Here is a 12,500-nt window from a genome sequence, read left to right as displayed (position 1 = left end):
CAGCGGTGAATATCAAGAAAGTACAAAACAACGGGCTAAAACAAGATAAAAAGGCACGAAAAGTGCTTGATTGGCTTAGCAGCCGCGCCTCCAAAATGCTTTGTTCACCGGGTAGCGCGGTAAATATAACACTAAATTCTTTTATTATATGACTAGCTCCGTGAGCGGGCAAGATGAACCAAATCGCGCTCTGTGATTGGCAAGATGGAGCTACCTTGCCCGCTCGGGATTTCTCGCTTGGTCCCGCAAGATCAAAGATAATTTTTTGGTGTTTTAAGTCATATCATTAATCCTTTATTGACCAAGCTTGTTCGGTCAAGATGGCTGCGTATTGCCCTCGTTCTATTTTTGCGTGTTTATGGACCTCGACTTCGTCTCGGTCCATAAACACGCTAAAAAAGAACTTGGCCAATATCCATCCATCTTGACCTCCGTGTCAACAACTATACGCAACTAAATAAGTTTCGCACGGAGTTCAGAATAAAATCCGTTTCTGAAGAACCTTTTCCTTGAATAATGAAGCAAAAAATGGACAACAAGCTTTCTTTCAAATAATTCGTGACTAACAAGAATTAGTATAATTTTCAGCGGTGAATATACATGGGGTATTGACCAAGTGTGAGGTCAAGAGTGTGTTGCTTGTTTGCCGGAACGCACGGAATCATATAGGAAATATGTTTTTTGTTTCAATCAAATTTTGGGCTGGAAAAGGTTTTTGTGGATTCAACGTGTTGTTGTAAGTATTAACTAATTTTTCATGCGTGGGTTGAAATTTGATATGGGAAGCCGACAATACTTCTTTAACCTTATCTACTGCCCATTTTTACGTTCTTAACCAAACTTAATGCAACAAGTATTTACAAACTAGAAGTTGCTAATAGCAAGTTGGCTAGTTCTAAAAGGATTGGGGAATCGAGGAATGGAACGGGGGATGGGGAATTACTAAAATATTGAATCTCTAAAAGGAGGAATTACTAAAATAGTGACTCTCTAAAAGGGGGAATTACTAAAATAGCAAATCTCTAAAAGGGGAAATTACTAAAATAGCAAATCTCTAAAAAGGGGAATTACTAAAACTGTGAATCTCTAAAAGGGCAAATTACTAAAAGGGGGGATTATTAAAAGTGAGAATCTCTGAAAGGGGGAGTTACTAACAGGGGGACTTACTAAAAGGGGGAATCTCTAAAATGGGGAATTACTAAAAGGCAGAATCTCTAATATCTTTTAAACACTATGAAAGTCAACAATCACCAGGTGTGAAATTGATGGCTTTCAGGTAGCACTACATCAAAACATATATGATCCATTTCATATATCATTTCATTATTAGGAAATCTATCAGCAGCTGGCATTACACGGTCAACTTGTCTTAACACAAAAGCTGCCTACTCCGAAATCATCAGGACAGACAGAATTGAGAAATCAATATTTTTCCTGGCATACAGCACACAGGGCTCACAACTAATCACAGGAAGACCATCAAGATTAGACTTGCTGCTCAACTGGTGGCTTGCAGCGACAAGAAGCTACCGGTATGTTAAAAATAAATAGTTTTGTTTACAAACTGATAACTTGTTAGGGTGTTTGGAATGAGTACAAAAACTTTTAACACATACCAAAGGCAAGCAAGTTTACCCTCACAGAGCATCTAGTTTCTAACATTATCTGGTCCAAAGAAATGCCTTATATCGTTGCCATGGTAACAGTGTTTGGATGGTGGGTACTTAATACCCTGGCCAAATTTCTTCTTAAATGGTTACTAACTACATCTAAGAACAGAATATGTTTATTTGTATAAAAAAAAGGAGAAACTATTTTGAGCCTCCTTAAGGTGGTTAAGAAACCGCCGTCAACCGGTTGGCTCAGGATGTTGGAAATCAAGAGGACTGCGCAGGAGGTCGAGAATTCAAACCCTGACCAGCAAACACTCAGCATGTAAAATAACTGAGGAGAAAGTGCTACCTTTGGTAATGTAATCTGCATATGGCTTGACTTTCAAGTCCTCTTGGGTAAAGACCATAATAAAGCACCATCTCACAACAACTGCTGTTAATAATGTGGATCTCAAAGAACCCACACACTGCTTTCCAAGTGTAGGGGGTGGAATTTCTGGTGTTGTGGTCATCTTTTGTGTTGTATATCACTGACTTGAGTGGACCAGCTCAAATGGCTCATATGTTCCCTTCTAGTCCTAATCCCAACTACTCTATTGCAGTGCCAAAATGGAATAAATTGAAATTAAATAAACTAAGGCAATAAGGTTTCAGGGCAAAATGGCTTGTGACTGTAGGGGACAGAGAGGGAGGCTCAGGGCCTTGGCGGGGATATGTCATGTCCACGAAAGTTATTTTTAGATGAGCGGAAGTCTTTGCTCTAGTGGAAGTCTGTCTTCCAAGACGTCTGCGTGCGGTCTTGCCTCGCTCTCAGGATCTTAGTGAAAAGTGAAAATGACGGTGCACGTGGAAGGCTGATGAATATTTATTTTCTTTCAAACATCAGACCGAGGTTTGCCTGCATGCAGACGTCTCGGACGACAGACTTCTGCTCGCCTAAAAATAACTTTCGTGGACATGACATATCCCAAGGGCTGGACCGGGAGCCTCCCTCTCTGTCCCCTCATTTTCTCTTGCTGTTCACGAAATGACCAAAAACCAACAAAGCTTCTATTCTGATGCAATTTACCATTACTTTCTGTAAAATTCTAGTATCAGTCATCAAGAGCAAACCTGCTTCCAGCTTCTTGTTTTTTCTGGTCCTCTTTTCCATGAAGTGTCTTGTAAAACTCCATGGCTTCAGAAACAGCAGGAATTTCAGGAGGAGACTTCACTACCAGACAAACATCGTCTAGAGCTCTTTTGAAACTAGCATGGGTTTTTTCTTCTCTGCAAAAAATACACACAACACAGTGTAAAAAATTAAGAACCAAGGAAAAACTGACTTTCTGTATTTTGATTTGGAAAATTGTTTCAAAAAGACAGCGCCAATTCTAAAACAAGAGAAAGTCATTTGTCCAATCATGGAGCCACTCAGTACCAAAGAACAATAAGTTGTACTTATTGTAAAACAAACAAATCTCAACATTATTTCATATTTAATAAGTGGTTTGCAAAAAAAAAGTGACCCAATCAAAAGGCCTGGCTTGTTCTTTTTTAGTGAAAAAAAAAAAATTTTTACCTTGAGAGCTCTTGAAATGTACCCTTTCTGTGTAACAAAATAATGGAAGGAAACTTCTTCACAGAATATTTTTCTACCAGATATTTCTGTGAAAGAAATAAAACAGTGGTTTCATAACTCTTCTTTAGCAGACAGAAACAAAACAATATTATTAGTAGTATGGAAAGACTGTACTGATCTCTTCTATGAATTGGAAAATAAAAAATACAATATGAAAATTTATTTTGTTTCAAAGTCAAATGATCTACTTAGATTTTCAATCATTTGAATGGCACTCACATTTTTATTTAGCACCCTTCTGACTCCCAAACGTGGGCATTTCATAAAATCTAAAATAACCTGGAGAAAGAGGTCAAGACATAGTTAGTAAGCCATGGAAAAAATCAATAAATTATTATGCCTAAAATAGCATGAGAAATCACAAACTTACCTCTCGCCCAATATATGATGTTGGAACTTCAAAAATCAATGCTAATTCATCATACACTGTTCTCCCCTCCAAAAACCTGGAGACGTATTCCTTTCTGTGGAATAAAATTTTTCAAAATGTAAGACGACAAGACGACATAGTATACTGTTATGTCATTTAAATTACAAATTTTGCCCATAAATCATATTCCAAGTTTCTTGGTACAACTGACAACTGTGGTTAAAAAAATTGCTTGCTTGGACATTTTGTCATTTTACAATAGAGGAAGTGCTTCAGTTACGGCATTACAGTTCCAGTGCCTATGCTGTTATGTTGTTGTAAAAGCCAACTTACCCTACTGGTATGAAATCCACATTTGCCCGTACCAAGCCAATGTTCTTCTGAAGTTCAGCTACCTTCACCATCTCATGGAGCAGACTTAATAATGTCTTTTCTCCTGTTAAATTTAACAAAGTATTCATTACAATACTTACTTGATGATAATAGATTAATAATAATAACAATAATAATAATAATTAATAATATTAGCCTCTTTTTATCAATTATGTCATCATCTTCTCTAATCATTATCACATAATATTATGACAACACTGCCACCATAAACTGAAAATGTATTTGCCTAACAATCAATCCAGTGTGAAAAGAAGAAGAAACCTGTTGACAAGAAAGTCAGCCTAAACTTGGACAGTTAAAGAGAGGTGTTTTGTTTACATTACGAAAATCTATCTTACATCAGGGTTCTCCCTAGTTTTCAGCACAACTGGTAAGGGACCTTTTCAAACCAGTAAAGCATTTGGTTAATGTTGGACGTTCTGCAAAGGATAAGCGACTTCTGAGCGTTTGCAGGCGGCAATAAGTGCTCTTACAAGCAGTAAATTTTACCGGTTACCGCATGATAAGGAGAACCCTGCTTTCATTCTTATAATATTAAAATAAATTTCAGATAAAATTAATGTAATGCACTGATCAATGCTCAGGGACATGATAGCATAAACTGTATTCCAGACAAGTTATCAGTGGCAGATTACTTCACAGGAATTCAAAGAGGTACAGGTCAGTCTCCATAACTAATTGTTTTGTTGGGTCAGAGGTTTCATTAGAAGCCGGTCAATGGTGGTATACAGCAGTCTATGTTGTCAGAAATTTGCCTCTCACCGGTGGCAACTCTGCCTTGATTTTCACTCAAACTCGCCGCTTACATTGTATCTACCACATTGAAACCACTGCAGCTAGCAAGACAGAGTCACAACTTTTTCAGGTTTCTTTTTACCCAAGACAAGCCAATTAGTGTTCGCCTGCAACAATGATTAACTAACAGTCAGTGACAGCAGCTAAATGCAGAAAGGCTTATGCACATGAAATGAACTATATAATACACTCAGTGACATACCACGAAATGTTACTCCTAAGTTGGAACTTGAATCAGATGCATTGAAAAACTGTTTAAGAGAAAATAGGGAAAAAGTTACCAGACTTCTACTGTCATTATTTTGTTTCACACAATAATAAACAACATTGTAGATTTTTTTTTCATTTTGGCTCTTCCTTGTATCTAGGGTTGTCACAAAGGCCAGTGCCTAGTTTTGGGGCCCTGCAGATCAGGGGCCCGTTTCTCAAAAGTCCCGAAAACTTTTCTGGCCCAACTGCTTGTTTTGGAAACCCGATCTTTTAACATGTTTTCATTAGGTAACAAAAAGAAAAAGAACTGTGAGGTTTGACGAATTAAATTCTCTTCTCTCTGTTCTTGAGATACAAAGGGAATTGTGAAGCCCAAAAATGGCCGTAAAGTTTCGGGACTTTTGAGAAATGGCCCCCAGATCACAACACTGGGATATCCAATATTGGCCAACTCTTTGCCAAACTGTGGGCTGCCGGGGGAGGGGGGGTTGTTAACATCATAAAATGTTTATGATTTCAAAAGCATTATGAGACATGACCTTTCGGTTAATAACCTAAAGGCGCCTGCAAACGAGAAAACATTATTGCAGACACATTGTTTTCCAAAATGTTTCCTTGGCGTGCAAATGAGGAAACATTTGCTGATGAAGTAAAGTGTTTCTGAACAAATTCAAAAACATTTTTGCTTCCACAACAAGTGTTTCCTGGGGCTTCAAACAGGGAAACATTTGCTTTCGGAACATTGTTTCCTCGTTTGCGGCCACCTTAAAGTATCTGACAAGATAAAAGAAAGTCTAGAATCACTTGAAGTTGTCATTATCAAGGCAGCACTTTGTTCACCGTTATTTTAAAATCCATGAGAGGTTGTCTGGCCTTTTTTTAAATCAACACCCTACTCTACCGCAGCCATGTTCTCTACCAACATTACCATCTGCCATTCAGCTTTCCAAATCGTTCACGGTGGTAATTTGACCTTTATCAACTTGTTTGATAAAACCAAATTTTCCCGTTTTACTCTCCCACCAACGCAGCACCACAGTTTCTTTAGAAACTAGAAATTTGTTTACCATCTGGATGGCAGTGCTTTAAGGTTAAATTCCTGGGAAAAAGTGAATAGCGGTCTACTCAAACCAATAAGAATGAAAACCCTTTCTGACCAGTTTTCTCAGTAGGTAGAGACCCATGTGGCTTCAACTCCGCCTTGACTAACAAACAGTGTCTTTAAGTAACTAACGAGAAAAGGGTGCCTTTTAAATAACAACTGCAAATGGTTAGACTTGAACGCCGCCAGGAATAATCAAGAATTAATGCCTCAGCAATACGCTCTAGTCACTTTCAGTCGTTAACACAACAAGATTGACTTTACAAGTTCACCTATGTACAAGTAACAAGACAAGAAATCATAAAGGATATTGTCTTGATGATGTACCTTGATAGTAGGATAACCTTCTATATTGTAATGCATACATGTGCCAAGATTACGTTCTTCCGCGCAATCAATAGCACCAACGTGTATTACTTGTCTCCAGTCTAAAAGAGAAATTGTTTGCATCATGTTTACGTGAAATGGCAAACGGCAGGCTGCTTCTTGTCACAAAAACACAAAAATCCTCTCATTCCAAATATTTCTTTACCTCTTGAGAAATTACTCTCTATCAGAAGCTAACAAGCAAGAAATGAGTAAATATAAAACCAAACCAGACCAAACCAAATTTCAGCTATGCCATAATTAAATTTGTACAAATGACAAAGTGAATAAATAAGATAGATTAGTTAGCTCTGATAGTTGTCCAAAATCATTTTTTTAAAAAAACCCTTTAGCAATGACTAACAACATTGCTTAGCTTATGAACTTTTAGTCTTGCGAATGAGACTTGTAGATTTTACTCTGTCTAACACCGGACTATTTTACTGGTCATTGACGGCTCCTTCAGGGATGAGTGGGTTTAAATTTATGGCATCTCTTGGCTAACTTAATCGTATTATTTTTGAGTGTACGCAATGATACGCAAAGAAAATAATTCTCGACCCTTATACAAGGACAGAAAGTTTTTACTTGAAAAACAAACTACTGTGAACGATTGTATGAAAACGTTAAAGCCACAGTTGTTGAGGGGGCGAGACTTTCTAAGCCTTCAAATGATTAGCGAGTATTCGTACTCTGTTATCATTGTCAACATTGCATTAACTTTTTAAGCCGGTAATTGGCTTTTCACAGTTACAGGAAGGACAAATAATTTGTCATCGATAATGCCCGATATGTTCACACAAAGAGAAAACAAGATCTAGCGAGATTCACAATTCAAAATCAAAGTCTTCATCAAGCTCCCTGATGTTAAATCGGTTCATGTTTCCTTAAACTGTATCGAGTTAATTATTAAAAAGGCAAAGTTAAAGAAAACGGATCTGACGTTAGAGATCTAATTTTAGTTTCTTTAGTCGTAGCCTTCCAGCGGAAATTCTACCTTTTCTTCCATTACAATGAAAAAAAAAACGCTTAAGTGTCGGAAAGCAAATGGGGATCAGACGTACGTTGAAAAATCTGATTTGTATATTTCACTTCCTATTCAAACCACCATTTTCTTCGAGATTTCATTAAAAATAAATCACATCTAAACAAAGGAGGTCCGAGCAGATGGAAGCCCTCAGTTTTTTTTGAATACCATGGATTGTGCTCTTTTCTTTGCCTTAACTGTCTCGACACTGTAACTGCGAAAAGTTTAGCAAAAACTGTCTCACCTTTTGCCATCTTCGCGAGCTTTTTCCATGTCGGTGCAAAAGCGTGGCAATGCCCGCAAAAACTGGAATAAAACTCTACCACCCAGGCTGATGGACTGTTATGTACAACACTGGAGATTGTATCATTTTCTAAAAGGACTATGTGATCGGCTGATGAATACAATACACCATAAGAAAGCCTAAAACAAAGATAAAACGAGAAAACAACTAAAAAACATCTGCATGACCAATCAGCCATTTTACGACACTTAAGCTCGACAAAAATATCCTGTGATGGTTGCCGCTGGTTTTCATGTGGGCTCACGCGTGGCAGTATAAAAATGTGATATGGCTACCAGTAGTCAAGTAAAAGCTCTCGTGTGATTGGCTCGATACCCAAACCAGAACAGTAGAAAGATATCCGTTGCGCTGCATGCAGAAGTTATTTTTATCCGTAAATGGTCGATCGATGATTATTTTAGAAGTCAATATCGACATGGTGCCATAAGCAATATTAGACCCACGTCAAAAGACGGCCATGTTGGTGCAAAAGTTGATCACATTTTGCATAATAATAGAGTCAATTCCCGCTGTTGTTCTTTCCACCAACAACAGGCTGCCGTGACGTCAGGGGCAATCAAAGAATAGCAGGTTGGAAGACCTCAGTCAGGAATGACCAGAACCAGGTTGCTGACCAGCGGTTTTCGTTAAAACAATGGTTTGCTGGGGAAAGGATGGGGGGGGGGGGGGGGAAGTGCTCAGTCTCGCGGGCTCGGAAAACCTGGTTGTGGTCATAGGTTTTCCTAGCAGGTTACGAGAGTTGCTACATTGGTAAAGAAAGTAACGGAAGAAATTATGTGCGGTATCAAAGAATGCACAGTGCAATTCAGCGCAGAAATTATAAGTGGTATGATGAAACATGTTTGAAAATAAGTATTTTGAGCCAGAGCCGACAAGACGTATATTTGATAGGAATAAAACGAAAACAGCGTTTACGAAGCGTTGCGTTTTATTCCTATTGAAACTAAAATGACCCAAGTCAAAGAATTTTTATGAGATGTATATTTGACATAGTAATGTACTATATTTCGGCTAGCGAACCCAGCCTTCTTCAGGTACAATGAGAGTTTACATTGGATTGCTTCAAAGGTTGACGTAATACTGGAAACACACTGACAAGAGCACGGTTGCTTGCTTAAAAATAAGGGTGCGTTCGATTGACCCTATTCCGGAATAAGAATACGTGGAGTGGTTTAAAAATATATATCTGGCGTTTTGAAGCAACAAGGATAAGAAACATCTGTTCAAAATAGCATTTTTGCAGGTGTCTGACAATTTTAATGTGAATCTTCGTAAAAATGAAAAATTTCTCACTTCTTTTCCATTTATTCCTATTCTGCAATACATTCAATCGAGCGCACCCCAAGGAATTAATTCCTCAACTCTCTCATTCCCAAGATCGAAGTGTTCATTCTCCATAAATTTCTTTGTTGGGTAGTCATGAGAATTTGGTGTTATATCAAGATCACTCCTCTTAAGCTGACAATTATCTTCATTTTCAATACCTGTCTGACTGACATTTCATTGAAATTTAGCTTGCATAGCAAGCGTTCCTGTTCGAACAAAGAGCTCTCAAATGATTTTTCCGCAAAAAGTGGCTGCGCGAAAGATGGGACAAGAGACTGAGATGAGTGCAATTTGAGAACTTCAAAACATCACGTTTGATTGTCCCATGAATCACTAAATGCACCGGTAAGTTCATAAGATTTTTTTATTTATTATACACTCAACAAAACCACCCTATCGGTTTGTTTCCATAGCAACTTTCGTATTGCACTCTATAATTCTCTATAACCTATTTATGAATTCGTCATTGACCGATGAGAAACGCGATATTTTGTTGAGTATATAATAGAAATAGAAAATCGCATGAACGGGAGTGCTTTTCCCGATTTATGGGCGCAAGTGATATTTGAAAGTTCTCAGAATTTTAAAACATCACGAGTGACCATGAATCACGAAATGCACGCTGGACCAAGTTTATAGAATCTTTTATTTATTATTACTCCATTGCTGTGTTTCCATAGCAACTTTCGTATTGCACTCTATAACCTATTTATGCATTCGTCATAAACAACCAGAAACGCGATGTTGTTTTGAGTATGTATGCTTAATAAAACTCTTTATCTCTTTATATAGTTCCAATACAATCTATCAGTTCGAAATTTCTGCCTCTCAACGTAATGCCATTCTGTATCAAAAAATCACGAATACTTCGAGTGCTCACCAAAATGTACCATCGTCCTTCTCGTTCGTGAATCAATTTTACAACTCCCAACTGCACCAGATCTTCGAGACTCTCTGCAATTTCTAGGATCGAAACTGAAGGAAAACCATTTAATCTTTGGCTGTGTTGAGCCTTGAACCCAAGTTTGTGGAGACTGTCGTCTTTTGCTATCAGTCTTTCGTAGGAATGTTCAACTACGAGAATAGCACCATTGCTGGGGCCTATGTCGGAGCGATCATTTGGGACTACCCTTGTTAAGGCTCTCACACTCTCTGATGAGTTATTTTCCTTGCGTCGTTTTCTTTGCTTACGACCTTCATTTCTGAGATGCTCTCTCAAACTGCGTTCTTGCTTCTTTTTTAGAATGCATGGAAAGATATCTTCCTCTTTTGCACCATATTTTAATGCCTCTGTGACCCATTTCGAAGACTGCTTAGACTTCATTAGTTCATCATCGAATATTCCGATGTCGCTGGTTTGAAGCATTTTCAAAAAATTGGTATTCCGCTTTGTAATTGCTGGATATGTCCTCAGCCTGTCGTGGATGCGAGGCTGTTTATCAGCTGCACATTGCGAAAACTGAAGCTCGTAACTTTCCTCAGTGATAACGTTTCGTCTGGACTTATAACTTTTGCTTCCAGGCTGAAGAGTGAAAATCCTTTCTCTGGTCAGGGGCGCCGCAAAAGAAACCGTTTTGCTCTTCAGATCTTTAGTTCTGAGGTTGGGTTTCGCTTCCGCCTTCATATTTCCTCCGCAGTGCTGTTTGGATACAGTTTCGTTATAATTTGTGGAACATGAATTTATCGTATATTTCTTCGGGAGTGCGGGATCAGATTTATAATCAGCAAGTGTGGTGCTTTTTGGCTTAGCATCAAGTTTTCTTCTCTTTCGAAATTTTCCTGTCTTGGTGTTATTGTTCCTTTCTACAGTTCTTGTAAGAGAGGTATCGTTGCTATGTCGACCTAGACTTTTGGGTCTTCGGCAAGGAACTAGATCAGAGTTTGAAAGGAACCTAGGCTCTTGCTTGTCGAAATCAACAGAGTCGACTTCACCCAGAATTTCCAATAAATCTTGATCGGCTTGAATCTGAGATTTCCTGTCACAGCCAATACAGCCTTTGCCAGTACATAAAATATTCCCAATCTTGGTGAAATGAACACGATCCTTGGTATACAGTGGAGCTTTGGATATAAGTTCGCTCATGCTCCTTTTCAACTGAACTCAATGGACTCTGACGCAGTGAATATCCCAATATCACTTATTTCAGTAGTTCTCGCAACACTGTCGCGATCAAACACTGCGAAAAAACCTTCTTCATTCTCGTTCGTTTCAAGTAAATACAGTGTAAGTGCAATTCGCATTTAATTTAAAACGAAAGGGATATTGTTGTTCGTTTTTTTGTTTCTTACTGGTAGGTGCTTGCACCTGTCTGTTGGCTGAAAGTTTAATCGATTGTTGTAATTGGTTGGTCAGTTGCATTTTGAATATGATTAGAAGCGGCCTTTGTTTTTGTGGTTATCAAGGAGACCAAGGGATCAATAGTAAAGCAATGATATTAATGCCTGGGTAGGGGGGTGGGGGTAGGGTATTAATGTTGTACACGCATTTTCATTGGTTACCATTCATATATACACATACATACATGTAGGTTAAATGTGAATTGGCAAGATCGAAGTCCTGATGTCGACCTGCCTAACTACAGCTAATTAAACACAATCAAATTAAAGACAGGAAAAAATTAACGATAAAAACCGACGTTTCGGTGTCTTCATGACGCCATTGTCAAGGAGAAATAAAAATTACAAAGTTTGCGGCGAGGTGTACTGAAGAAATTAGCATACAGTGTTTGAAGCTAATTATATAAATACTTTCGCGCGAATTGAATCGCTTTGCAAGTTCAGAGTGGGTTTTAGGTCTCTGATGAAAAGTACTTCATTCACCAAACAATCGAACTTATTTCTACACTTTTTCAGAATGCTAAAACGCCTCAGTAGGTCTTTTGGGACTTCGCCGTGCTGTTCGTGGTAGTGTTTATATACTGAAGATGCCTTTTGTTCATGTTCATCCACACGTGTGTGTAAGTGTCCACCCGTATAGCCCACATAACCCGCATCACACAGGTCACATTGAAAACGAAAAACGACGCGTTGTTGGTCATGGCGATCTGTGGCTTGGTTTCGCGTACTTTAAGATCTTGGTCAATTTTGCGGCTAACGAATACTGGCTGGACAGTTGTCTGCACCTTTATGCTGAGATTCTTGAGCTCTTTCTTAACATCATTTGCCGATTCCTGGTCTTTAAACGGTATGACCACACGAACAGTGGCTCTTGGTTGTTTGGGCGTCTGTGAGGGCTGCTTATCAACGATTCTAGATTGTAAGAAGGTGTTAATGGTGGAATTTACCAAGCGTTCCGGGTATTTGAGGTGTGCGAAAACTTTCTTTAGGCGGTCACACTCTTCAGAGAAATAGGCCCAGGAGGAAGATAATCGGT

At 38.5% G+C, this 12,500-nt stretch overlaps 2 protein-coding genes and 1 pseudogene across 2 annotated transcripts in view; all 3 read right to left on the bottom strand.

Moving 5' to 3' along the window:
- The window catches only part of LOC137993140 (sulfhydryl oxidase 1-like), a 17,135-nt gene extending 9,116 nt beyond the window's left edge, over positions 1-8,019 (bottom strand). Inside the window, exons 1-8 of the mRNA XM_068838823.1 lie at positions 7,742-8,019; positions 6,432-6,532; positions 4,995-5,043; positions 3,938-4,040; positions 3,605-3,698; positions 3,454-3,513; positions 3,175-3,260; positions 2,727-2,882 (exon numbers count right to left, since the gene is read on the bottom strand). Coding sequence (XP_068694924.1) covers positions 2,727-2,882; positions 3,175-3,260; positions 3,454-3,513; positions 3,605-3,698; positions 3,938-4,040; positions 4,995-5,043; positions 6,432-6,532; positions 7,742-7,979 — 887 coding nt within the window. The 5' untranslated portion in view covers positions 7,980-8,019. The remainder of the gene's footprint in view (positions 1-2,726; positions 2,883-3,174; positions 3,261-3,453; positions 3,514-3,604; positions 3,699-3,937; positions 4,041-4,994; positions 5,044-6,431; positions 6,533-7,741) is intronic.
- A 1,735-nt stretch (positions 8,020-9,754) lies between these two features.
- LOC137990803 (uncharacterized) lies at positions 9,755-11,500 on the bottom strand. Its single transcript, XM_068835905.1, has one exon. It carries the CDS (start codon positions 11,208-11,210, stop codon positions 9,912-9,914), a length of 1,299 nt encoding a protein of 432 aa, XP_068692006.1. The 5' UTR covers positions 11,211-11,500; the 3' UTR covers positions 9,755-9,911.
- A 363-nt stretch (positions 11,501-11,863) lies between these two features.
- LOC137990802 (uncharacterized) overlaps positions 11,864-12,500 on the bottom strand; it is a 1,795-nt pseudogene continuing 1,158 nt past the window's right edge.

This window comes from Montipora foliosa, chromosome 2 (genome assembly GCF_036669935.1).
Source record: "Montipora foliosa isolate CH-2021 chromosome 2, ASM3666993v2, whole genome shotgun sequence".
Classification (NCBI taxonomy): domain Eukaryota; kingdom Metazoa; phylum Cnidaria; class Anthozoa; order Scleractinia; family Acroporidae; genus Montipora; species Montipora foliosa.
This window is presented reverse-complemented; position numbering and strand designations above follow the sequence as displayed.